This window comes from Somniosus microcephalus, chromosome 12 (assembly GCF_052327205.1).
Source record: "Somniosus microcephalus isolate GS21.2 chromosome 12, FLI_Smic_1.0, whole genome shotgun sequence".
NCBI classification, from domain to species: domain Eukaryota; kingdom Metazoa; phylum Chordata; class Chondrichthyes; order Squaliformes; family Somniosidae; genus Somniosus; species Somniosus microcephalus.
The window spans coordinates 213,571,724-213,598,895 of record NC_140998.1 but is presented as its reverse complement, the minus strand read 5'-3'; the positions used below and the strand labels follow the sequence as shown (position 1 = coordinate 213,598,895).

Here is a 27,172-nt window from a genome sequence, read left to right as displayed (position 1 = left end):
TCTGACTGTTTATCCCATCGCCGTCTGTGGGGTCTTGCTGTGTGCAATTTGGCTGCCGCGTTTCCTACATTACCACAGTGACTACACTGTAAGAAGTCCTTCATTGGCTGTGAAGCACTTCGGGACGTCCTGAGGTGGTGAAAGGGGCTGGAGAAATGCAAGTATTCCTTTGTTTTTCTTTCTTAAAGCCTTGTAACTCACTGCAGAGCACCTATCATCCCACAGTGAGTCAAATTAGTCCGCGAAGACATTGTCTCAAAGCATTTTTCATCTCTCGAGAGCTGTCGGGCAAGAGGTGAGGTCTCATTAACTCCTTTCTCTTTCAGACCTTGAGAGTGAGAAGTTGATGAAATATCTGGGAGCGGACAATGATCAGGAAATCTTACTTCCTCCTGTCACTTCTCCAAGGTAATATCATCGTCAGCTCGGACATATTTATGGTTATTAGTCTTTGTGAAAGATCATTGTTATTGAGCTATGATTGGGGGCCAAATTCAACAGTGACCCAGTGTCCTAACGCCCACCAAGTCCCGTTCACAGATCAACCCTGAGCTCGCGGATCTACATTGGCTCCCGGTCCGGCAACTCCCCAAATTTAAAATCCTCATCCTCCTCTTCAAATCACTCCACGGGTTCACCCCCTGCCTCACTATCTCAGTAATCTCCTCCAGCCCCCTACACCACTCCCTATCTCTGTAACCTCCTCCAGCCCCTACAACCCTCCCTATCTCTGTAACCTCCTCCAGCCCCTACAACCCTCCCTATCTCTGTAACCTCCTCCAGCCCTGACAACCCTCCCTATCTCTGTAACCTCCTCCAGCCCCCTACAACCCTCCCTATCTCTGTAACCTCCTCCAGCCCCTACACCCCTCCCTATCTCTGTAACCTCCTCCAGCCCCTACAACCCTTCCTATCTCTGTAACCTCCTCCAGACCCTACAACCCTCCCTATCTCTGTAACCTCCTCCAGCCCCTACAACCCTCCCTATCTCTGTAACCTCCTCCAGCCCCCTACAACCCTCCCTATCTCTGTAACCTCCTCCAGCCCCTACAACCCTCCCTATCTCCGTAACCTCCTCCAGCCCCTACAACCCTCCCTATCTCTGTAACCTCCTCCAGCCCCTACAACCCTCCCTATCTCTGTAACCTCCTCCAGCCCCTACAACCCTCCCTATCTCAGTAACCTCCTCCAGCCCCTACAACCCTCCCTATCTCTGTAACCTCCTCCAGCCCCTACAACCCTCCCTATCTCTGTAACCTCCTCCAGCCCCCTACAACCCTCCCTATCTCTGTAACCCCCTCCAGCCCCCTACACCACTCCCTATCTCTGTAACCTCCTCCAGCCCCTACAACCCTTCCTATCTCTGTAACCTCCTCCAGCCCCTACAACGCTCCCTATCTCTGTAAACTCCTCCAGCCCCTACAACCCTCCCTATCTCTGTAACCTCCTCCAACCCCCTACAACCCTCCCTATCTCTGTAACCTCCTCCAGCCCCTACAACGCTCCCTATCTCTGTAACCTCCTCCAGCCCCTACAACCCTCCCTATCTCTGTAACCTCCTCCAGCCCCCTACAACCCTCCCTATCTCTGTAACCTCCTCCAGCCCCTACAACCCTCCCTATCTCTGTAACCCCCTCCAGCCCCTACAACCCTCCCTATCTCTGTAACCTCCTCCAGCCCCCTACAATCCTCCCTATCTCTGTAACCTCCTCCAGCCCCTACAACCCTCCTTATCTCTGTAACCTCCTCCAGCCCTGCAAGCCTCCAAGATCTCTGCGCTCCTCTAATTCTGGCCTCTTGGCCTAATTTTAGTTACAAGTCGCCGTGACCGCAACACTGCAGTGCTTAGAGTTGACAGGCAGTTCAGTCCTTACACTTCCTGCCCACTCTCAACATGATAGCATATATGATAAGGGTGCAAGATATGGTGAAGATAAAAAGCAGACAAGCTAGGAAGTGTATAAGGGTGCCATATATACCGAGTCTCCCTGTTTGCCTCCGTTCTGCTGTGCAGTTAAATTTCATAGAATCATAGAAGGATACAGCACAGGAGGAGGCCATTCGGCCCATCGTGCCTGTGCCGGCTCTTTGAAAGAGCGCTCCACTTAGCCCCACTCATCCCCTTGGCTCTTTCCCCACAGCCTTGGGGACAAGTCAGTCTACAATGGTGTATCGGAAGCACGGTGGCATAGTGGTTAGCACTGTTGCCTCACAGCGCCAGGGACCCGGGTTCGAATCCGGCCTCGGGCGACTGTCTGTGTGGAGTTTGCACATTCTCCCCGTGTTTGCGTGGGTTTACTCCGGGTGCTCCGGTTTCCTCCCACAGTCCAAAGATGTGCAGGTTAGGTTGATTGGCTATGATAAATTGACCCTTAGTGTTAGGGGGATTAAATACGTGGGGTTACGGGGATAGGGTGGGATATGTGTTGGTGTAGGGGTTACGGGGATCGGGTGGGATATGTGTCGGTGCAGGCTCGATGTGCCGAAATGGCCTCTATCTGCACTGTGGGGTTTCTGTGATTTCTGTGACCTCACAGCAATATTGTTGGACCTGAAATAATCCCTTAGACAATGAGGAGCCAAAGAGATTCCTTAGACAATGAGCATCCAAAGAGATTCCTTATACAATGAGGATCCAAAGAGATTCCTTAGAGAATGAGGATCCACAGTGATTCCTTAGACAATGAGGATCCAAAGTGATTCCTTAGACAATGAGGATCCACAGTGATTCCTGAGACAATGAGGATCCAAAGAGATTCCTTAGACAATGAGAATCCAAAGAGATTCCTTAGACAATGAGGATCCAAAGTGGGCCAGGTAGACTGAATCAGCGTAGCCAATCGGCTGGGTTGAAGAGCTAACAAGAAGCTCAGGATAATTAGTGATTCATGATGGTGTAATTTCTGACGGATCCTAATCCACTGTTCCTGCCTTGTAAGTCAGCGCAGAATATACCTCAATTGGTGCGTCATTTCAGCATTGTGTTGGGTGGAAGATTTGCTTCACTGAACAGGGTCCTGAGGTCTGTGAGACAATATAGAATGAACTTGTCCACTCCAGTGTCCAGGATTCCAGGGGGGCGGGAGAGCAAATTGATAAACTAGTCAAACTCACAGAGGATAAAACATCTGGTCCGGATGGATTACATCGGCCCGTACTAAAATAAGCTAGGGAAGAGATAGCAGAGACACTATTATATATATACATTAAATTGATTAGAAAAGGGAATAGTGCCAGAGGACTGGCAGACAGCTAATGTAATTCCTATATTTAAAAAGGGAGATAGAACAAGTCCCGTGAACTAGAGACCAGTTAGCTTAACGTCGGTGGTAGGAAAGATAATGGAATCTTCACTCAAAGATCTAATAGAAATACATCTAGAAACCAAAAATATAATAAAGAATAGTCAGCACGGATTCCAAACGGGAAGGTCATGCTTGACCAAACTTATTGAATTCTTTGAAGAAGTAACAGAAAGAGTAGATCAGGGCAATGTAGTCGATGTAGTATACTTGGAGATACTCGCCCATCCCTAGTTGCCCTAAGAAGATGGTGGTGGTGGACCTGCTTCTTGAACCGCTGCAGTCCGTGTTCTGAAGGTGCTCCCACAATGGTGTTAGGTAGAGAATTCCAGGATATTGACCCAGCGACAATGGAGGAATGGTGATATATGTCCAAGGCAGGAAGTTGTGTGACCTGGAGGTGATGGGCCTCCCATCACATTGCTGTTCTTGTCTTTCTGGGTGGTAGAGGTCACAGGGGAGGTCGGTGCTGTCAGCGTAACCTTGGTGAGTTCCTTGTGTGTCCTGTAGATGGTCCACACTGCAGACACTGTGCGCCAGTGACGGAGGGGGTGGATATCGAGTCCAGTGGAGCAACCAGCCATCCAGTGCTAAATATTGATATTTCTCTCCCCAGCTGTATTGTCAGAGGAGTGGAAAGTCGAGACTCCACGAGAGGTGACAGCACAGGAAGGTTTGTGCGCACAGATTCCATGTCATTACACTTATCCATCGCGTCTGGCAAACCAACCGCGAGGTGGAGTCTGGTTTAATAATGAGGAAGGGAGATCATCGACTATAGCCTTTCACTCCAAGGATCACAATCATGAGTCAACACAGTTTCGCCATCGGACCCGGCTGTCTGGAGACCTGAGAGATGGAGGCTGTTCCCTGATTATAAACAACATCACACAGCGAGACGCAGGACCTTATTATTTCAGAATAGAATTTCCCAACAGTGATCAGTGGAGCTACCACCCTGCAACACGGCTTCATGTTTCTGGTAAGTGCTGGGTTATAATTACTCAACAATTCACGTTCAACAGTCAGTGGGAAATAACATAACCTGTGACGGTTACATATTAACACAGCATATTATAGCACAGCGTCTGATTATCAATAACCTGGCGATACCGTCCAGTTCAGTCCTAAAGCAACCTCGAATACTCACTTTATTATCAATGATTGAATGTCTTGACTGTGTCCATCATTGTTATCAGGTTATCGACCCCCATCAATCTCTCTAATCGTGTTTAAAAGTCTTACATACAGACAAAAGATGTTACATTTCTTTAGCGCCTTTCACCACCTCAGGACGTCCCAAAGCACTTCACAGCCACTTTTGAAGTGCGGTCTCTGTTGTAATGTGGGAAACGCGGCAGCCAATTTGCGCACAGCAAGCTCCCACAAACAGCAATGAGATAAAAAACCAGATCATCTGATTTAGGTGTTGGTAGAAGGATAAATGCAAAGGGGAAAAAATTCTGTAACGCAATGTCCGACGGGGTCAGGGGGGCCTACCTGTGGATAAATCCCCAGGCCCGGGTGAAATGTATCCTAGGCTGTTAAGCGAAGCAAAAGAGGAAATAGCAGGTGTGTTGCCGGAGGACTGCTAATGTGGTGCCCTTGTTTAAAAAGGGAGAAAAGGATAGACCGAGTAATTACAGGCCAGTCAGCCTAACCTCGGTGGTGGGAAAATTATTGGAAAGAATTCTGAAGGACAGGATAAATCTTCATATAGAAAAACACTGATTAATCAAGGATAGTCAGCACGGATTTGTTAAGGGAAGGTCGTGTCTGACAAACTTGATTGAATTTTTTGAGGAGGTCACAAGGAGGGTAGATGAGGGTGTAATGATATCAGCAAATAGTGATGATATTTGTCTGTGTTTGATTACTTATGCCTTACAGCATATTTGTCTGTGTTTTTGATTGCTTGTGCCTTAGCAGCAGAGGTCATGTGACCAGACAAGCAGGCTGGCAGTTTTACTTTCAGTTTGATTCTAGCTGCATCACAGCATAGTGTGTTCTGTAAAAAGCTGTAGAAAGTCTTGAACAAGACTTTAGAATAAACAACATTCTCTTTCAGAAATGAGTCTTTATTGAACCCAAAAAGAAATCAAAACAGAGGGTAGTGCGTTTGATGTAGTTTATATGGACTTTAGCAAGACTTTTGATAAGGTTCCACATGGCAGACTGGTCACGAAGTTAAAAGCCCATGGGATCCAGGGCAAAGTGTCAAGTTGGATTCAAAACTGTCTTGGAGGCAGGAAGCAGAGGGTAATGGTTGATGGGTGTTTTGTGACTGGAGGGCTGTTTCCAGTGGGGTTCCGCAGGGCTCAGTACGAGGTCCCTTGCTTTTTGTGGTATATATCAACAACCTAGACTTGAATATAGGGGGTATGATTAAGAAGTTTGCAGATGATACTAAAATCGGCTGTGTGGTTGATACTGAAGAAGGAAGCTGTAGACTGCAGGAAGATATCAATAAATTGGTCAGGTGGGCAGAACAGTGGCAAATGGAATTCAATCTGGAGAAGTGTGAGGTAATGCATTTGGGGAGGGCTAACAAGGAAAGGGAATACACATTAAATGGTAGGACACTGAGTAGTGTAGAGGAACAAAGGGACCTTGGAGTGCATGTCCACAGATCCCTGAAGGTAGCAGGCCAGGTAGATAAGGTGGTTAAGAAGGCATACGGAATGCCTGCCTTTATTAGCCGTGGCATAGAATACAAGAGCAGGGGGGGTTATGCTTCAACTGTATAAAACACAAGTTAGGCCACAGCTGGAGTACTGCATGCAGTTCTGGTCACCAGATTACAGGAAAGATGTGATTGCACTAGAGAGGGTACAGAGGAGATTTACAAGGATGTTGCCGGGAGTAGAAAATCTTAGCTATGAGGAAAGACTGGATAGGCTGGGTCTGTTTTCCTTGGAACAGAGGAGGCTGAGGGGAGACCTTATTGAGGTGTATAAAATTATGGGGGGCCTAGATAATGTGGATAGAAAGGACCTATTTCCCTCAGCAGAGGGGTCAAAAACCAGGGGGCACAGATTTAAAGTAATTGGTGGAAGGATTAGAGGGGATTTGAGGGGAGATTTCTTCACCCAGAGGGTTGTGGGGGTCTGGAACTCACTGCCTGAAAGGGTGGTAGAGGCAGGAACCCCAACCACATTTAAAAAGTACTTGGATGTGCACTTGGGACGCTCTAACCTGCAGGGCTACGGAGCAAGAGCTGGAAAGTGGGACTAGTCCGGATAGCTCTTTGTTGGCCGGCGCGGACACGATGAGCCGGAATGGCCTCCCTCCGTGCTGTAACTTTCTACGATTCTATGATTCTACCTGCGGCTGGGGCGGCGCTAATTAAAGGCGAGGCGCCGGGCGGCCATTTTTGTTACTGGCCACCTGCCAGCACCTGCCTGCGCTCCCGCCCCGGGCCTCCTGATCCGCCCCCGTCCCTCGCGGAGTGCCGACTGCGCTCCAAGAGCCCGGCACTTTTCTTGGGTGCCGGGCTCTTTTGCCGGCACTCCTGATCCCCGGGGGCCCAGCTGGGCAAGGCCCCTCCCCTCTTGGGGCGCTACCGCTCAATTTCCGTTGTGGGGGCACTAATTTCTCTGGGCCCGGTGAAGTTCGCTACTCAATTTTTTGCCCCATATGTTTTAGGTGTTGGTAGTGGGATAAATGTAAATTGTTTCTGTACTGCCGTGTATAGAATTTAATTCTCTGAGAGAGTGCCAATCCAGTTTTGACCTGCTCCTCCACCCCCACCCAGTACTGTCAATTCAAGAGTCTCGGAGTGAAAGTGCATTAAGCTTAGTGACAGACACTCCGCCAACCCTGAAAATATGAAAGATTAGCATGCAAAATTAAGGCACATGGGATTGGGGGCAAGGTATTGACTTGGATGGAGAACTGGTTGGTGGACAGAAAGCAAAGAGTTGGAATAAACGGGTCGTTTTCTGAGTGGCAGGCAGTGACTAGTGGGGTACCGCAAGGACCAACCCTAGGACCCCAGCTTTTCACAATATATATTAATGATCTGGACGAGGGAATTGGATGTAATATCTCCAAATTTGCAGACGACACAAAGCTGGGTGGGAGGGTATGCTGTGAGGAGGATGTCATGAAACTCCAGTACGATTTGGACAGGTTGGGTGATTGGGCAGAAACATGGCAAATGCACTATAATGTGGATAAATGTGAGGTTATCCACTTTGGTGGCAAAAACAGGAAGGCAGATTATTATTTGAATGACAATAGATTGGGAGAAGGGGAAGTGCAAAGAGACCTGGGTGTTCTTGTGCACCAGTCGCTGAAGGTAAGCATGCAGGTGCAGCAGGCGGTTAAGAAGGCAAATGGTATGTTGGCCTTCGTAGCAAGAGGATTCGAGTACAGGAACAAGGATGTCTTGCTGCAGTTGTACAGGGCCTTGGTGAGACCGCACCTTGAGTATTGTGTGCAGTTTTGGTCGCCTTACCTGAGGAAGAACGTTCTTGCCATGGAAGGAGTGCAGCGAAGATTCACCAGGCTGATACCTGGGATGGCAGGAATGACGTATGAGGAGAGATTGGCCTAGAAATTCAGTTGGCGCCGCGCCAGGGCTTTAGCGCCGGAAATTTAGCGCCGGCGCTAAGTCCCCCTGCGCGCGCCAAAAATTCAGTAGCGCCGCGCCCAAACGGCTGACGGCGCTACAGGAGGGTGTCAGCGCCTCGAAATGGGCGCTGACTGCCGCATTGCGGCGCAATTCCGGCGCTGCGGCACCCGATGCGGTGCGGCAGGCTGGGGAAGTGCAGGCCTCCTCCTTCAGTTAAGGAGGAGCTGCCTGCACCCGCCTGCTGGCCGTTGAAATCTTGAAAAAAATGAGCCCGGCACCTCGGAGAAGTGCCGGGCTCGCAGGCCAGACGCATCTGTTCCGCGGGGGGGGGGGGGGTGGAGGAGTCCGGGGAGGGAGGTGCGGGCAGGCGGCCGGCGGGAAAGCGGCCGGCCGCCGCGCGACCTTAATGCGCCGGCGCTAACTCGCGTAGGACTCTGCTGAAACATCGTTAGTTGCGGCTGCCACGGGCGAGGCGGCCGCAACTCAATTTTGGCGTTGGGGCCCGTCACCACGGCAACCGGGACGCTGCGCACACCGATGACGTCATCGGTGCCGGCGCAGCGCAACCGGTCTAACGCCGATGGCAGGGCCCCACTGAATTTACAAACCGGCCATAACTCCGGCGCTAGGCCCTCTAGCGCCTCAAATGGGGCGCTAACCCTACTGAATTTTCAGCCCAATATTGTGTCAATTGGGCTTATACTTGTTAAGTCTGTGTGTTCTAGTTGTAATTACTAACACAGACTACAAGATTAAAGTTCAACAGGTCTTTACTGGTTGGAGGTCAGGACTATACTAAATACAATATTACTACACAGAGCTTATATACCGGTGGTCACCACCGGTATTACGTATACAGCAGCCAGAGAAAGTAGTACATCTCTTAAGGTGGAACAGGCTTAAGTTCTCTTAAGGTGGAACAGGTTACATACACCACAATCCTCCCTTTTTAGCTTAACAGTCATATCCCCATTTAACATAACATAATAACATATATAACTTCAGGTATAAACAGTTCAAAGGTTCAGTCTCTCAGGAGGCCTTCTGATTCGGTTTGGATAATGCCTTTCAGTGGTCTCTGATTCCTGTTGCTGAGGTGACTCCTCTAGTTGGTCTCCCATGCATTGGGTGTTATCATCATCAGGTACATTCCCTGCCGAGGTAGATGCTTCAGGTTCATTAACGTCTTCCACAGTTGTCTCTGTCACAACCATGGGTTCGACCCTTGCTCTCGATTCTACTAGTTGATCCGCATGACGCCTTATCACATTGTTACCAATATCTACTGTGTACATCAGAGGTCCTTGTCTGGCCCGAATTGTTCCGGACTGCCATTTTTCATTTCCATAGCCCCTTGCCAACACTGGTTGACCTACGTCAAAACTTCGAGTGGTCTTGTTATTAATATGCCGGAACTGTTTGTTTTCCACTTCCCTCCGTACATTTGGTTTTAACAAGTCCAACCTGGACCGCAACCTCCTGTTATAAAACATCATGGCAGGACTTTGGTTAGTCACTGCATGAGCGGCGTTTCGATATGCCATTAGGAAATTATCCACCTTGTGCTGTTGTGGAATCTGATCATCGTTCATGGCCTTTATTGCCTTTTTGAATGTTTGGACAAATCTCTCGGCCAACCCGTTTGTCGCCGGATGATATGGGGCAGAGGTATAATGTTTCACCCCATTCTTCTTTAAGAATTTTTGGAATTCTTCCGACACGAACTGTGGTCCGTTGTCCGAACAGATCTGTTCTGGCAATCCGTTCCTTGCGAATATTGTTCTTAACACCGCAATTGTCTTTTCTGAAGTCTTGTCTTTTCTTGATCACTTCTGGCCATTTGGAATGTGCGTCCACCGCAATTAGGAACATGGTGTCCATGAATGGACCAGCAAAGTCAATATGTACGTGTTGCCATGGGGCTGAAGGCCATTCCCATGGGTGTAGTGGTGCGATCGGAGGTGCATTTTGCACTTTTTGGCACCCAACGCAGCTTTTCGTCAACTCCTCTATCTGTTGGTCAATACCCGGCCACCATACATAAGCCCTAGCAAGACTTTTCATCTTAACTCCCCCCAGATGACCTTCATGCAGTTCTTTTAGAACTCTTTCCCTTAACTTGGGAGGAATAATCACTCTTGTCCCGTACATCAAAGTACCATGGCAGACGGACAGCTGGTCTCGCCTTGCCGAGAATGCCGGTAACAGAGGATCACCACGTGTTGGCCATCCTTTCAGTGTCACCTCGTAGACTCTGGACAGTGTCGGGTCATTCCTGGTTTCTCTTTCAATACTTGCATTGGTGACTGGTAAACACTCGATGATGGTCGAATGAAATAACTCAACAGGGTCAACTTTCGTCGTTTCTTCTTCTTCAGGTAGTGGCAGGCGCGACAGCCCATCAGCATTGCCATGCTGCTTCGTACCTTTGAATTCTATTTGATATTGATGTGCCCCTAGGAAAAGGGACCATCTCTGGAGACGCTGTGCTGTCATCACTGAAACACCCTTCTTAGGGTTAAAAATGGATACCAACGGCTGATGGTCTGTCAGAAGTGTGAATTTTTGGCCCTGCAGGTAATGATTAAACTTCTTCACTCCCCATACAAGGCTGAGAGCCTCCCTATCGATCTGCGCATAGCTGCGCTCAGCGGAGGTCAATGATCTGGATGCAAACGCGACTGGCCTTTCCGTGCCATTTGGCAACTTGTGTGAGAGTACTGCCCCAATACCATATGGAGAAGCATCACAAGCCAACCGAATAGGCAGTGTCGGGTTGAAGTGAGCCAACACTTCCTCTGAGGTGATCAAATCTTTGCTTTTGCGAAATGCCTTCTTACAGTTTTCGCTCCATTCCCATGGTACCCCCTTCTGTAAAAGAGCGTTTAGCGGGTGCAGTGCCGTGGATAGATTTGGTAGAAATTTATGGTAATAGTTAACCAATCCTAGAAACGAACTCAACTGAGAGACATTATCCGGAGCGGGAGCCTTTACAACTGCCTCTATCTTGTCAGGAGACTTATGAAGCCCCTCCCGGTCAATGACATGACCACAGTACGAGATCTGCTTCTGGAAGAACTCACATTTCTGCCGATTAACTCTAAGTCCATACTCTTTCAGTCTGTTGAGCACCAGTTCCAAGTTTGCGAGGTGTTCTTCATCACCGTCACCTGTAATCAGAATATCGTCCAGGTAACATTGTGTGCCTGGAATTCCCTGTAATACCTGCTCCATGGCCCTCTGCCAAATTGCTGGAGCCGATGCCACTCCAAAAACCAGCCTATTGTACCGGTACAAACCTCGATGCGTGTTGATCGTGAGGTATTGGCGTGACTCTTCTTCAACCTCCATCTGCATACGCCTGCGCCAGGTCTATCTTGGTGAAGTGTTTCCCGCCAGACAACGAAGCAAAAATATCCTCAATCCGCGGAAGCGGATACTGCACCGTGTGAAGCACCGGATTAACGGTGATTTTGAAATCTCCACAGATGCGAACCTTCCCTGGTTCTCCTGGCTTGTTGCTCGAAGGACGTTTCATAACGGGAACAATGGGCGTAGCCCACTCACTCCAATCTACCTTAGACAGTACACCTGAACGTTCTAGCACTTCCAGTTCCGCTTCTACAGTAGGTCGTATTGCATAGGGTACCGGTCTGGCTTTAAAAAAATTTGGGTGTGCATGTTCATCAATCTTGATGTTTGCCGTAATTCCTCTCAGTGTTCCCAGTCCCTGCTGGAACACCTCTTTAGCATCATCCAATATTTTGGACAATCGTTTAGGTTTGACATCTGTTTCCCCGGAATCTACCGTTAGTGCCTTCAAGGAGTGCCAGTCCATATTCATTTTCCTAATCCACTCCCGTCCCAGTAGTGGTGGACCTCCTTCAGGTAGCACATATATGTCCATTACTTGGCTTTCTTCACCCTTGTGGGCCACTTTTACCTCTATCTTTCCGATGGGGTACACTCTTTGCCCCGTGTATGTTTTCAATATAATCTCCGTATCCCGTAGGGGAATATGTTGGAATAACCTTTTGTAATCTTTCTTATTCATGACCGTCAATGCCGAACCAGTGTCCAATTCCATCTTTACTTGGACTCCTGCTATCTGAAGGGTGACCCAAATTGTCTGGAGATCTGCATCCTTACCAACGTTGTGTACTTTTAAGCTACCCAGTTCATTACTGCTAGCGTCTGAATCTGACTTCTGTTCGGTCAAACTGTTCTTTGTCAGCTTGTGTACCTTTATGTATTTTCCTTGCGGTGACTTTTTGTTGCTGGTCTTCTTTCCTGACCGGCATACTTTAGCTATGTGGCCAAGCCTGCCACACGTTCTGCATTCTTGGTTTTTAAACCAACACTGGTTCTGATCGTGCGTTGTCTTTCCACAACGATAACATTTTACAGTACTCAAACCCAATTTATTTGTACTGAGTTCCAGTGACCGTAGCTGCATTACTGCCGTGCCTCTCGCTGCGGCTTCGTGTGCTGCTGCCATAGTGACCGCTTTCTCAAGCGTCAGCTCATTCTCCTCGAGCAGTCGCTTTTGTGTATCTTCTTTTAATAAACCACACACAAATTTATCTCGTAGCGCCTCTGTCAGCCTCGTTCCAAACTGACAGTACTTTGCTAGCTTACGCAATTCCATTAAATATTCAGCATTGCTTTCATCCTTCAGCTGCCTTCTGCTGTAAAATTTAAATCGTTCCGCTAGCATCAGCGGCGTGGGGTTTAGATGATTTTTCAGGACAGTAACAATCTCCTCGAACGTCTTATCCGCCAGTTCATCTGGTGATAAAAGGTGTTTCAATTGCCCGTATGTCTTCGCACCCATTAAGTTTAATAATGTTAGTGCTTTCTCTTCATCTGGGATTTTATTTGCTTTACAATAATTTTGTATGCGTTCTACATACATGGCCCAATCTTCGATGTCGCTATCAAAGGTATTAATGTTCCCATGTTTAGGCATCGTTGCAATTTAATTTATTTTAATTTTTATCCAAGATGGCGGCTTCCCGCTCTTGTCTTCGTCCTCCGCCTACAAAATGGCGGTTTTCCCGCGCTTGGCGGTCTTCACCCGTCCCCCGACGCTGTCTCCGCTTCACCGCGGCTCTCGCGCCTTCAGTTGCCCCAGACGCTGCGCCTTTTTAGCCTGAAAGCGGCCCGGCCCTTATCACCAGCCGCGATCGATGTCCCCGCGCTGCGCCTTTCGGCCCGAATGCGGCCCGGCCCTTATCTCCGGTCGCGATCGATCTCACCGCCCTTATTCCTCCGTCTTCCCTCCCCATCTGTACAGCCAACGCGGCCGACTTTCTGGTCGCGTCGCTGCCCAGCTTACCCACCACCGAGGTAGAAAGAAGATAGCTGACAGCCGCTGATGGAGGCTTCGAGTTCAGGATGTCTTCTGCACTCTGGTTTCTCGATGTCTGCCGCGCGATGTGTCTTCCAGCAGGGTGATGAGGGTGGAAGCCTCTCTTCGATGTCCGGTATGTGGACGAAGCCGCCGTGGATATAAACTGCCGCAGGGTAAGAATCGGACTCGTCGCCACTGTTAAGTCTGCGTGTTCTAGTTGTAATTACTAACACAGACTACAAGATTAAAGTTCAACAGGCCTTTACTGGTTGGAGGTCAGGACTATACTAAATACAATATTACTACACAGTGCTTATATACCGGTGGTCACCACCGGTATTACGTATACAGCAGCCAGAGAAAGTAGTACATCTCTTAAGGTGGAACAGGCTTAAGTTCTCTTAAGGTGGAACAGGTTACATACACCACAATACTCACTGGAGTTTAGAAGATTGAGAGGGGATCTCATCGAAACCTATATAATTCTGTCAGGCCTGGACAAACTAGATGCAGGAAGGATGTTTCTGATGGCCGGGGAGTCCAGAACCAGGGGTCATAGTCTAAGGATAAGGGGTAAGCCATTTAGGACTGAAATGAGGAGGAATTTCTTCACCCAGAGAGTGGTGAACCTGTGGAATTCTCTGCCACAGAGGGCAGTGGAGGCCAGTTCATTAAATATATTCAAGAAAGAGTTGGATATATTTCTTAAGGCTAAAGGGATCAGGGGATATGGGGAGAAGGCAGGGACAGGGTACTGAATTTGGATGATCAGCCATGATCTCATTGAATGGCTGAGCAGGTTCGAAGGGCCGAATGGCCTACTCCTGCTCCTATCTTCTATGTTTCTATGTTTACCTAGTTACATATAGCTCTTCGCCTCAACCACTCCCTGTGGCAACGAGTTCCCCATTCTCACCACTCTCTGGGTAAAGAAGTTTCTCCTGAATTCCCGATTGGATTTATCAGTGACTATCTTATATCGATGGCCCCTAGTTCTGGTCTCCCCCACAAGTGGAAACATCTTCTCCATGTCTAATCTATTGAAACCCTTCATAATTTTAAAGCCCTCTATCAGGTCACCCCTCAGCCTTCTCTTTTCTAGAGAAAGAGCCCCCGCCTGTTCAGTCTTTCCTGATCGTTGTAACCTCTCAGTTCTGGTATTATCCGTGTAAAAGTACTTTCTCTTGCGGGACTGTTATTTCTATTTGAACTGATGCCTCACTTTATATTTATCTAAAAGGATCCATTCTCTGTGTGTTAGATTTCACAGATAAACCCAGGATATTCCCTGCTGAAATGATTGCAGGAAAGCGTGTGGACGTAAGCTGCACCTTCAACACCACGTGCACTGGAACAGCACCTGTCTTAACCTGGATCCATCACACTGACGTACCCGGGTCAGTCTCAAACAGTGTAACTCAGCATGGCGTCACTCTGACATATACTTCTGTTCTGTCCCTGATTCCATCACTCAAACACCACGGACAAACTCTCACCTGCCGAGTCAGATATCCATCTGTTTCATCGGTGCAGACCCTCGCACTCACTGTGCAATGTAAGTACGGACATTCTTAATTCTACATTACCCGTGATAGACTACATTGCACACAGCAAGGTCCCAGAAACAGCAATATGCTGATGACCAGATCATCTGTATTTTACTGATAAATATTGGCTAAAACACTGGGGGACCTCTTCTTTGAATAGTGTCATGGGATCTTTTACATCCACCTGAGGGGGCAGACAGGACCTCGGTTTAACGTCTCATCCAAAAGACGGCACTTCCGACAGTGCGGCACTCCCTCAGTACTGCCCCTCCGACAGTGCAGCGCTCCCTCAGTACTGCCCCTCCGACAGTGCAGCGCTCCCTCAGTACTGCCCCTCCAACAGTGCGGCGCTCCCTCAGTACTGCCCCTCCGACAGTGCGGTGCTCCCTCAGTACTGCCCCTCCGACAGTGTGGTGCTCCCTCAGTACTGCCCCTCCGACAGTGCGGCGATCCCTCAGTACTGCCCCACCGACAGTGCGGCGCTCCCTCAGTACTGCCCCTTCGACAGTGCGACGCTCCGTCAGTACTGCCCCTCCGACAGTGCAGCCCTCCCTCCGTACCGCCCCTCCGACAGTGCTGCCCTCCCTCAGTGCTGCACTAAAGTGTCTGCTTGGATTACGAGCTTTGTGATGAAGGAACTTGCTTTGATATCACACCTTTGACATTCTCAAGGTCTCTCAAAGTGCTTCACAGCCAATGTACATTAACAGATCTTTATTTGTCTTTAGACGCCCCACGGAATCTCTCCATTACTTCTCGTGATATGATTAATATTTCATCGATCAATATAAAAGAAGGGAAATCTACAGCGGTACTCTGCTCTGTTGCTAGCTTCCCGGCTTCTAACCTGACCTGGCGACATCATGGTGTCACAATGAACAGAACAAGTTCCAACAACGAGCTGTGGTTGGAGATTCCTCACGGTACACCCAGGTTCGCTGGAGACTATCAGTGTGTGGCGGAGAATGGACATGGAGCAGTGGAGAGGACCATAACCATCACTGTGGAACGTGAGTCTACAGATACTTCCACTTCTCTCTAAATACAAACAAATTAATATCCGCGGAAGATTGTGGAATTTACAAACCATCTTTGGCCATAACTATGTTAGTAACAGTAACGGGCAGTTCTGAGGGACTGAGGAGTCACCAGCAGTTTACACGTCCACAGTCTGAGACACACGCACACTCTCACACACACACTCACACTCACACACACTCACACTCATGCACACACACTCACACACACTCACACACACACTCTCACACACACACACTCTCGCACACACACACTCTCACACACACACACTCTCACACACACTCTCACACACACACACTCACACACACACACTCACACACACACACACTCACACACACACTCTCACACACACACACTCTCGCACACACACACTCTCACACACACACACACACTCTCACACACACTCTCACACACACACACTCACACACACACACTCACACACACACACACTCACACACACACTCTCACACACACACACTCTCGCACACACACACTCTCACACACTCACACACACTCACACACACACTCTCACACACACACACTCTCACACACTCACACACACTCACACACACACTCTCACACACACACACTCACACACACACACTCACACACACACACACTCACACACACACTCTCACACACACACACTCTCACACACACTCACACACACACTCTCACACACACACACTCTCGCACACACACACTCTCACACACACACACACACTCTCACACACACACACTCTCGCACACACACACTCTCACACACACACACACACACTCTCACACACACTCACACACACACACACACACTCACACACACACACACACTCACACACACACACACACTCACACACACACTCTCACACACACACACACACTCACACACACACACACACACTCACACACACACTCTCACACACACACACACACTCTCACACACACACTCTCACACACACACTCTCACACACACACTCTCTCACACACACTCTCACAAACACACTCTCACACACACACCCACACTCACACACACATAGACACACTCACACACACACCCACACTCACACACACACAGACACACTCACACACACACACTGTCACACACACACAGGCACACTCACACACACACACTCTCACACACTCATACACACACACAGACACACACACACAGACAGTATGGCGCTCCCTCAGTGCTGCCCCTCCGACAGTGCTGCACTCCCTCAGTACTGCCCCTCGGACAGTGCGGCGCTCCCTCAGTACTGCCCCTCAGACAGTGCAGCGCTCCCTCAGTACTGCCCCTCCGACAGTGCGGCACTCCCTCAGTACTGCCCCTCAGACAGTGCGGCGCTCCCTCAGTACTGCCCATCCGACAGTGCAGCCCTCCCTCAGTACCGCCCCTCCGACAGTGCGGCGCTCCCTCAGTACTGCCCCTTTGACAGTGCTGCCCTCCCTCAGTACTGCCCCTCTGACAGTGCAGCGCTCCCTCAGTACTGCCCCTCTGACAGTGCTGCCCTTCTTCAGTGCTGCATGTGATATCCGAGTGGTGAGGTCAGAAACTGAGATAAGCCAGACTTCAGGAACCAAAACTCAACTGTTTAATTATACATATGTAGCAGAGAACATAGCTCTTACAGCTGCAGCAAACACGCTCTATTTCTTACTGTGCGATCACCAAGATGGAGGATCAACCTCTGAGTCATACCCAGAATGCAATGCCACTACCTTAATAAGTGGTGTGCCAGGACATTACCTTAATACTGGTAAATATGATCCCTTAATATTTGTCTCCATCTGGTGGATAACTTAAGCATTACATCCCAGATTACTATATCCCCCCCTCTTATGTTTACAATAATTTCTTAACAACATTCTTAAAAAGTCCACAAGGAGACTCCTTTAACGATAGTCCATACTGAACGAATCTAGCAGGTCGTGATCAATCTCTCTGGTGGCTTGTGAGTCCTTGGTGAACATCTTACAGTCAAGTCCCTGCTTGGTTGTGGTAGAGCCACCTGCTGCTCCTGAGCAGTACTCAGAGTATCTGACTCTGCTACGATGGTTTCCTTTTGATGAAGGGGTCCAGGTATAACTGGCTCTGTTTGTGGTGGTGGTACCACTGATGCATTTGGATAACTGGGGACCAACTTGTCCTCCAACATTTCTTCTGGAACCTCCAGTTCGATTTCCCTTTGTCTGGTCAGTATCTGATCCACATGTCTGCGTACTACCTGACCAGTTCCCACCATGACCGTATATGAAACTGGACCGGTCATTGAGTCTATGACGCCAGGAATCCATTTTGGACCATAACTGAAATTCCTGGTAAGGACCGCATCTCCTTCTCCAAAACTGCGGCTCTTTGTCCTTCTGTCATGGTTCTCCTTTTGTTTGATTTGTCGGTTTTCCACCTTCCTTTTTAGATCTGGGTGAACCAGGTCAAGAGTGGAGCGTAGTCGACGTCCTAACAACAACTCAGCAGGAGAGAGTCCTGTGGTAGATTGAGGTGTTATTCTGTAGCTGAACAGAACTCGTGACACCTTGGTTGCCAAACTCCCTTCCGCACTTTTTTTCATCATCTCCTTAAATGTTTGTACGGCTCTCTCCGCAAGTCCATTTGAAGACGGATGATATGGAGCTGAAGTCACGTGCACTATGCCATTGTTTCTCATGAACTCTTTTGTTTCTGTACTCATAAAACACGTGGCATTGTCACTTACTATGATCTCCGGTATCCCTTGATTACTAAAACTCCACGCAGGCAGTCTATAGTAACAGTAGATGAAGCAGAATTTACAGGCTACACATCCATCCATTTGGAATGTGCATCAATGGTTATGAGGAACATCTTTCCCATGAATGGACCCGCATAATCTACATGTAATCTTTGCCATGGTTTATCCGGCCACTCCCAGGGGTGGAGTGGAGCTGCTGCTGGTGCCTTCCTGTGTACTTGACAAGTGCTGCATGTCTTGACTAGATTTTCTATCTCCTCATCTAGCTTTGGCCACCACAAGTAACTCCTTGCCAATGCTTTCATACGCGAAACTCCAGGATGACACTGATGTAGTTGCCCTAGGATGGACTGTTGTGCTGGCTGTGGAATAATCACTCGTGCTCCCCACAACACGCAACCATCCTGCACACTCAGCTCTGTCTTCCTGACACTGTAAGGTATGAAATCAGTCCCTTCCGGATGTTGTGGCCAACCGCTCATCACATATTCTCGGACTCTAGACAGTACTGGATCTTTACCTGTCCATGTGCTTACTTGTTCTGCGGTCACAATTGCCGTATCCGTGTCCTCCAACATCAAAACTCTGTCCTCTGGAGCTGCACGGAGAGGGGTACCTGGTAGTGGAAGACGGCTCAAGGCATCTGCGTTCCCATGGTACTTGCCCGCCTTGTAAACGATGACATACTCATATGCCCTCAACTTCACTGCCCACCTCTGGATCCAGGGTGACACCATCTGTGGTACTGCCTTCATTTCATTAAAAAGAGACAGAAGAGGTTTATGATCGGTGCATATGGTGAATTTCCTGCCACATATGTACTTGTGAAACCTCTGTAACCCAAACATTACTGCTAATCCCTCTTTATCCAACTGGGAATAGTTTTTTTCCGCTGGGGTCAGAGTTCGAGACATAAACCCTATCGGTCTTTCTGTTCCATCTTCCAAGCTGTGTGAAAGAACTGCCCCCACCCCATAAGGTGAAGTATCACAAGAGAGAATGATGTCTTTCTCTGCATTGTAGTGAACCAGCACATCCGAGGACATCATCAGTTTCTTGGACTGTTCAAATGAAACCCTCTGTTCCTCTTCCCACTGCCACTGTGTCTCCTTGCGCAGTAGTTTGTGAAGAGGTGCTAACACTGTTGCCAAGTTTGGTAAAAACCTGTTATAATAGTTTAGCAGTCCCAGGTAAGCTTTTAACTCAGTCACATTTGTAGGAGCAGGGGCCTCCTGCAGAGCTTGTACCTTCTCCTTGATTGGATGGAGCCCTGTGGCATCCATTCTGTGTCCCAGGATCACGGCCTCATTCCCCAGGAAAGTGCACTTACTCCTCTTGAGCCGTAACCCAGCCTTACCCAATCTTTGTAGTACCACTCTCAGAGTGCTCAGATGCTCCTGGTCGGTTCTTCCCGTCACCAGAATGTCATCCAGATAAATAGAAACCTGTGGAATCCCTTGCAGTACACCCTCGATAGTCCTCTGGAAAATAGCTGGACTAGATGAGACACCAAATGGCAAGCGGTTATAGGTAAACAAACCCTTGTGTGTATTTATGGTTACATACTTCTTGGATTCCTCATCTACTGTAATCTGCAAGTATGCATGACTCATATCCAGCTTCGTGAATTTCTTCCCTCCAGCCAGGTTTGCAAAAAGATCCTCAGTTTTAGGAATAGGATACTGTTCTAGTTTAGACACCCTATTTACTGTCAATTTATAATCTCCACAGATTCTTAGCGAATTGTCTGGTTTTAAAACAGGTACAATGGGAGCTGCCCATTCTGAACATTTTACGGGTTCCAGAATGTTCTCTCTCAAAAGACGGTCAAGCTCAGCCTCTACCTTCGGTTTCATGGCATACGGCACAGGTCGTTGTTTAAAAAACCTTGGCAGTGCCTCCTTGTCGACATAAATCTTAGCTGTGTTTCACAGTTACAGTAGCTGTACCCAATGTTGCCACTCGTTCACCGGTATAGGTTTTAAGCTGCATAGAGCAAGACTTTAACTCTGGAACTTTTGCACGGTTCAACAATTTTGAGTACTCCTCCCTGTTCATTATGGTAACACCACATCCGGTATCCACCTCAAAGTTAACCTTAGAGTCATTTACTATCAGTTGCAAAGTGATAGGATCCACTTTTGGAATGTCCTCTACCATACTATGCAATATGAACATGTCGTCTTCTTTCTCAGCTTCTCCGCTGATGTGATGTGCTCCCTGTTTTTTCACTTCTCTTACTAGGTTTTGCTTTTCTCCCCCTTTAGGTTTGTATACCTCCAGGGTAGCTTTTGCTGAGCATGCACGTTTTATATGTCCTTTTTTCCCACACTTGTGGCACTTTTTCTCCAGAAACCTGCATTCCCTCGCCAGGTGATCTCCATTGCATCTATAACATGCCTTTACATGCTCACGTTGTGGTTTCCGACTCATATTTAACTTGTGCACCAGCGGACCTGCAACTTGTCTCGTAGTAGCCCAGTCTGAACCTTGTATTTCTTTTACATCTTGGTTAGCTGTCTCTATGGCTTGAGCAAGTTCCAACGCATTTTCATACGTAAGCCCAGTCACGGACAATAATCTCCTCTGCATTCGAGCATCCATTATCCCGCAAACAAGCCTATCTCTCAGCATGTCTTTCAAGCTGTTCCCATAATTGCAATCATGTGCCAGCTTTCTCAACACTGCTACATAATCCAATACAGTCTCTCCCAGTTTCCTGTTCCGGGAATTAAATCTGAAATGCTGTACAATCTCACTCGGTCTGGGATTGAAATGTTCCTTCAGCAAGTCCACTAAGTTAGCAAATGGTATGTCTCCAGGCTTTTCAGGACTGCATAAGTTTCTCATTAAACTATACATCTGACTTCCCACGGAAGTGAGCAAAATAGCTCTCCTTTTTACAACCTCAACTATATCATTTGCTACAAAGAAATGCTCCAGCAACTCACAGTACTCATTCCAGGTCTGTGTCTGAATATCAAAAGCAGAGATCTGTCCTACCATAGCAGCCATGATTCCTTGATTCAGTGCTTTTCTTTTCTTTTTCCTTCTTCAAGATGAGATCTGTTCAGCCTCGTCGCCAAATGTGATATCCGAGTGGTAAGGTCAGAAACTGAGATAAGCCAGACTTCAGGAACCAAAACTCAACTGTTTAATTATACATATGTAGCAGAGAACATAGCTCTTACAGCTGCAGCAAACACGCTCTATTTCTTACTGTGCGATCACCAAGATGGAGGATCAACCTCTGAGTCATACCCAGAATGCAATGCCACTACCTTAATAAGTGGTGTGCCAGGACATTACCTTAATACTGGTAAATATGATCCCTTAATATTTGTCTCCATCTGGTGGATAACTTAAGCATTACATCTGTGGTGTATGTAACCTGTACCACCTTAAGAGACTACCTTAAGAGATGGACTACTTTCTCTTGGCTACTGTATACTGTAGTACCGGTGGTGACCACACCGGTATATAAAGTCTGTGTAGTAATTTGCTAAGCAGTTCAGCCCTGACCTTCGATTAGTAAAGACCTGTTTAAGTTATTCTTGTTGTCTGTGTCCAGTGATTTAGAATAAGCATATCTGGGACACTCAGACTCAACAGTGGTGACGAGTCCGATCTTACCCTGCGGCAGTTGCATCCAAGGCAGCTTCATCCTCGGAACGGGCGTCGAGAAGAGGCATCCGCCCTCATCAGCCTGCTGAGCACCGCATCGCACGGGAGGCATCGAGAACCCGGGTTGAAATTACTGACCATGAAGTCCTCCATCAGCGACAGGCAGTGATCATCCTTCTACCACGGTGGTGGGTAAGCCGATCTAGCGGCACGGGCAGAAAGTCGGCTGCGTTGTCAGTGGAGAAGGGGAGGGAAACCGGAGGAAAAAGGGCGGAGAACTCGACCGCAGCCGGTGAAAAGGGCCGGGCTGCAATCGGGGCCGAGAGGCGCAGCGGCAAGGGCAGCGTTAATGCCACGAGAACCGCGGAGAACTCGACCGCAGCCGGTGTAAAGGGCCGGCCTGCAATCGGGGCTGAGAGGCGCAGCAACGAGGGAAGCGTTAATGCCCACGAGAACCGCGGGGGAGCAAAAGCAGCGTCGGGGAAATTAAGAACCGCTGGGAGGCGAGAGCGGCAACAGCGCGGTAATCGCCATTGTAGCCAGCGGGGGAAGAAGACAAGCGCGGGAAGCCGCCATTGTAGTCGGCGGGGGAAGAAGACAAGCGCGGGAAAAGCCACCAAGCGTGGGAAGCCGCCATTTTAGTAGGCGGGGGAAGAAGACAAGCGTGGGAAGCCGCCATTTTGGAAAAATAAAATATTTAAAGAAACTCTAAAGGATGCCTAAACACGGTAACATCACTGCTTTTGATAGCGATGTTGAAGATTGGGCCACGTATGTAGAACGCATTGGAGTTTATTGTACAGCAAATGACGTACCAAATGATAAGAAAGCACTAACCTTATTAAACTCAATGGGTGCGAAGACGTATGGGTTATTGAGGCACCTTGTAACACCAGATAAACCGGTGGATCAGACTTTCGCGAATATTGTTACTATCCTGCAAGAACATTTAAACCCCACGCCGCTGCTGATAGCGGAACGATTTAAATTTTACAGAAGAATGCAGCTGAAAGAGGAAAGCAACGCTGAATTCTTAATTGAACTGCACAAGCTATCAAAGTACTGTCAGTTTGGTACAGGACTAGCAGATGCTCTGAGAGATAAATTCGTGTGTGGATTATTAAAAGAAGGAACACAAAAGCGACTGCTAGAGGAAAAGGACCTTACGCTTGATAAAGCTGTCACCATTGCAGCATCGCACGAGGCCGCAGCAAGAGGCGCCGCGGAAATGCAGCTAAGGTCATCGGAACTCAGCACCAATCAAATGGCATTGGGTGCAGTAAAGTGTTATCGTTGCGGAAGGACAACGCATGATCAGAACCAGTGCTGGTTCAAAAATCAGGAATGCAGAAAATGTGGCAAGCTCGGACACATAGCTAAAGTATGCCGGTCAGGAAAGAAGACCAGCAACAAAAAGTCACCGCAGGAAAAGTGCAAAAAGGTACACAAGGTGACAGAGAACAGTTCGGATGAACAGAAGACGGATTCAGACTCCAGCAGTAAGGAACTGGGTTGTCTAAGAATACATACTGTGGGTAACACAGCAGACCACCAAACTATCTGGGTCACACTTCAGATAGCAGGAGTCCAAGTGAAGATGGAATTGGACACTGGATCGGCATTGACGGTCATGAATAAGCAAGATTACAAAAGGTTATTTCCACACATTCCCCTAAGGGATACGGAGATTGTATTGAAAACATACACGGGGCAAAGAGTATACCCCATCGGAAAGATAAAGGTAAAGGTGGTCCACAAGGGTAAAGAAAGCCGAGGAATGGACTTATATGTGTTACCTGAGGGAGGCCCACCACTACTGGGACGGGAATGGATCAGGAGAATAAATATGGACTGGCATTCCTTAAAAGCACTAACTGTAGATTCCGGTAAAAAGGACGAGGTCAAACCTAAACGACTGTCCAGAATATTGGACGATGCTAAAGAGGTGTTCCAGCAGGGACTAGGAACACTGAAAGGAATTACGGCAAACATCAAGGTTGAAGAACATGCAAACCCGAAATTTTTCAAAGCTAGACCGGTACCTTATGCGATACGACCTGCTGTGGAAGCTGAGCTGGAAGGACTAGAACGTTCCGGAGTACTGTCAAAGGTGGACTGGAGTGAATGGGCCACGCCCATTGTTCCCGTCATGAAGCGTTCATCGAGTAACAAGCCGGGGGAACCGGGGAAGGTTCGCATCTGTGGCGATTTCAAGATCACTGTTAATCCGGTGCTTCACACGGTGCAATATCCGCTTCCACGGATTGAGGATATCTTCGCTTCGTTGTCTGGCGGGAAACACTTCACCAAGATAGACCTGGCGCAGGCGTACTTACAGATGGAAGTTGATGAAGCGTCACGCCAGTATCTCACGATCAACACGCATAAGGGCTTATATCGGTATAATAGACTGGTTTTTGGAGTGGCATCGGCTCCAGCGATTTGGCAAAGGGCCATGGAGCAGGTATTACAGGGAATTCCAGGCACACAATGCTACCTGGACAACATTCTGATTACAGGAGATGATGATGAGGTACACCTTGCAAATTTGGAACAGGTGCTCACCAGATTGAAAGAATATGGACTTCGAGTTAATCGCCAGAAATGTGAGTTCTTTCAGAAGCAAATCTCGTACTGTGGTCACGTCATTGACCAGGAGGGGCTTCACAAGTCACCTGACAAGATCGAAGCTGTTGTGAAGGCTCCCGCTCCGGAAAATGTCTCCCAGTTGAGGTCGTTCCTAGGGTTGATTAACTATTACCATAAGTTTCTGCCAAATTTATCCACGGTGCTACACCCGCTGAATGTTCTTTTGCAGAAGGGAGTGCCATGGAAGTGGAGCGAGGACTGTAAGCGGGCCTTTCACAAAAGCAAGGCATTGATCACCTCTAAGGAAGTGTTGGCTCACTTTAACCCAACACTGCCTATTCGTTTAGCTTGTGATGCTTCTCCATATGGTATTGGGGCAGTGCTCTCACATAAGTTGCCAAATGGCTTGGAAAGACCAGTCGCGTTCGCATCCAGATCATTGACCTCCGCTGAGCGCAACTATGCTCAGATAGATAGGGAGGCTCTCAGCCTTGTGTGGGGAGTAAAAAAGTTTAATCATTACCTGCAAGGGCAAAAGTTTACGCTGCTGACAGACCACCAGCCGTTGGTTTCCATTTTTAACCCTAAGAAGGGTGTTTCGGTGATGACAGCGCAGAGGCTCCAGAGATGGTCCCTTTTCCTAGGGGCACATCAATATCAAATCGAATTCAAAGGTACAAAGCAACATGGTAATGCTGATGGGCTGTCGCGCCTGCCACTACCTACAGCGGAAGAGGCACCGACAGTTGACCCTGTTGAGTTATTTCACTCGACCATCATCGAATGTTTGCCAGTCACCAATGCAAGTATTGAGAGAGAAACCAGGAATTACCCGACACTGTCTCGGGTCTACGAATTGACAGTGAAGGGATGGCCAGCTCATGGTGAACCACTGTTACCGGCATTCTCAGCCAGACGAGAACAGCTGTCCGTCTGTCAAGGAACATTGATGTATGGAACAAGGGTGATTATTCCTCCTAAATTAAGGGAGAGAGTTCTAAAGGAACTGCATGAAGGTCATCTGGGGGGAGTCAAGATGAAAAGCCTTGCTAGGGCTTATGTGTGGTGGCCAGGTATTGACCAACAAATAGAGGATCTGACTAAAAGCTGCTCAGGGTGCCAAAAAGTTCAAAATGCACCTCCAATTGCACCGCTGCATCCATGGGAATGGCCTTCAACCCCATGGCAACGTGTACATATTGACTTCGCAGGTCCATTCATGGACTCCATGTTTTTAATTGCGGTAGACGCACATTCTAAATGGCCAGAAGTGATAAGATGGCGACCACTACCTCGGAAAAGACGATCGCAGTTCTAAGAACGATATTCGCAAGAAATGGATTGCCAGAACAAATATGTTCAGACAACGGACCGCAGTTCATGTCAGAAGAATTCCAGAAATTTATGAAGAAGAATGGGGTGAAACATTATACCTCTGCCCCATATCATCCGGCTACAAATGGGTTGGCCGAGAGATTTGTACAAACGTTCAAAAAGGCGATAAAGGCCATGAGCGAAGACCAGATTCCACTACAACACAAGGTGGACAATTTCCTAATGGCATATCGAAACGCCACTCACACTCATGCAGTGACAAATCAAAGCCCTGCCATGATGTTCTATAACAGGAGGTTGCGGTCCAGGTTGGACTTGTTAAAACCAAATGTGCGGAGGGAAGTCGAAAACAAACAGTTCCAGCATATAAATAACAAGACCACTCGGAGTTTCGAAATAGGACAACCAGTGTTAGCCCGGGACTATAAGAATGAGAAATGGCAATCTGGAACAATTCGTACCAGACAAGGACCCCTGATGTACACGGTAGATATTGGTGAAAACGTAATACGACGTCATGCTGACCAACTTGTAGAATCGAGATCAAGGGTCGAACCCATGACTACGACAGAGACACCAGTGGAAGAAGTTAGTGAACCTGAAGCATCTACCTCAGACGCCAATGTACTTGATGATGATTTCCAATCCATAAGAGATCAACTAGATGAGTCACCCCAGCAACGAGAATCAGAGACCCCTGAAAGGCGTTATCCAACTCGGATCAGGAGGCCTCCTCAGAGACTGAGGCCTAGAAATTGGGTTTTGGCTTAGCCAGGGCTTTAGCGCCGGAAATTAGTGCCGGCGCTAAGTCCCCTGCGCGCGCCAAAAATTCAGTGGCGCCGCGCCCAAATGGCTGCCGGCGCTACTGAAGGGTCTTAGCGCCTGGAAAAGGGCGCTAACTGCCATTTCGCGCCGCAATTCCGGCGCTGCGGCACCCGATGCGGTGCGGCAGGCTGGGGAAGTGCAGGCCTCCTCCTTCCGTTAAGGAGGAGCTGCCTGCACCCGGCCGCGGCCCGCGCAAATCTGCTTAAAAATGAGCCCGGCACCTCGGACAAGTGCCGGGCTTGCATCTGTTCTGG

General features: G+C 48.3%; 1 protein-coding gene across 2 annotated transcripts in view; it reads left to right on the top strand.

Annotated features, from left to right (window-relative positions):
- Positions 1-325: 325 nt before the first annotated feature.
- The window catches only part of LOC147110028 (myelin-associated glycoprotein-like), a 55,678-nt gene continuing 28,831 nt past the window's right edge, over positions 326-27,172 (top strand). For both annotated transcript variants that reach the window (XM_086004026.1, XM_086004027.1), the window contains exons 1-4: positions 326-408; positions 3,919-4,284; positions 14,493-14,786; positions 15,507-15,788. In XM_086004026.1, coding sequence (XP_085860152.1) covers positions 369-408; positions 3,919-4,284; positions 14,493-14,786; positions 15,507-15,788 — 982 coding nt within the window. In that variant the 5' untranslated portion in view covers positions 326-368. The remainder of the gene's footprint in view (positions 409-3,918; positions 4,285-14,492; positions 14,787-15,506; positions 15,789-27,172) is intronic.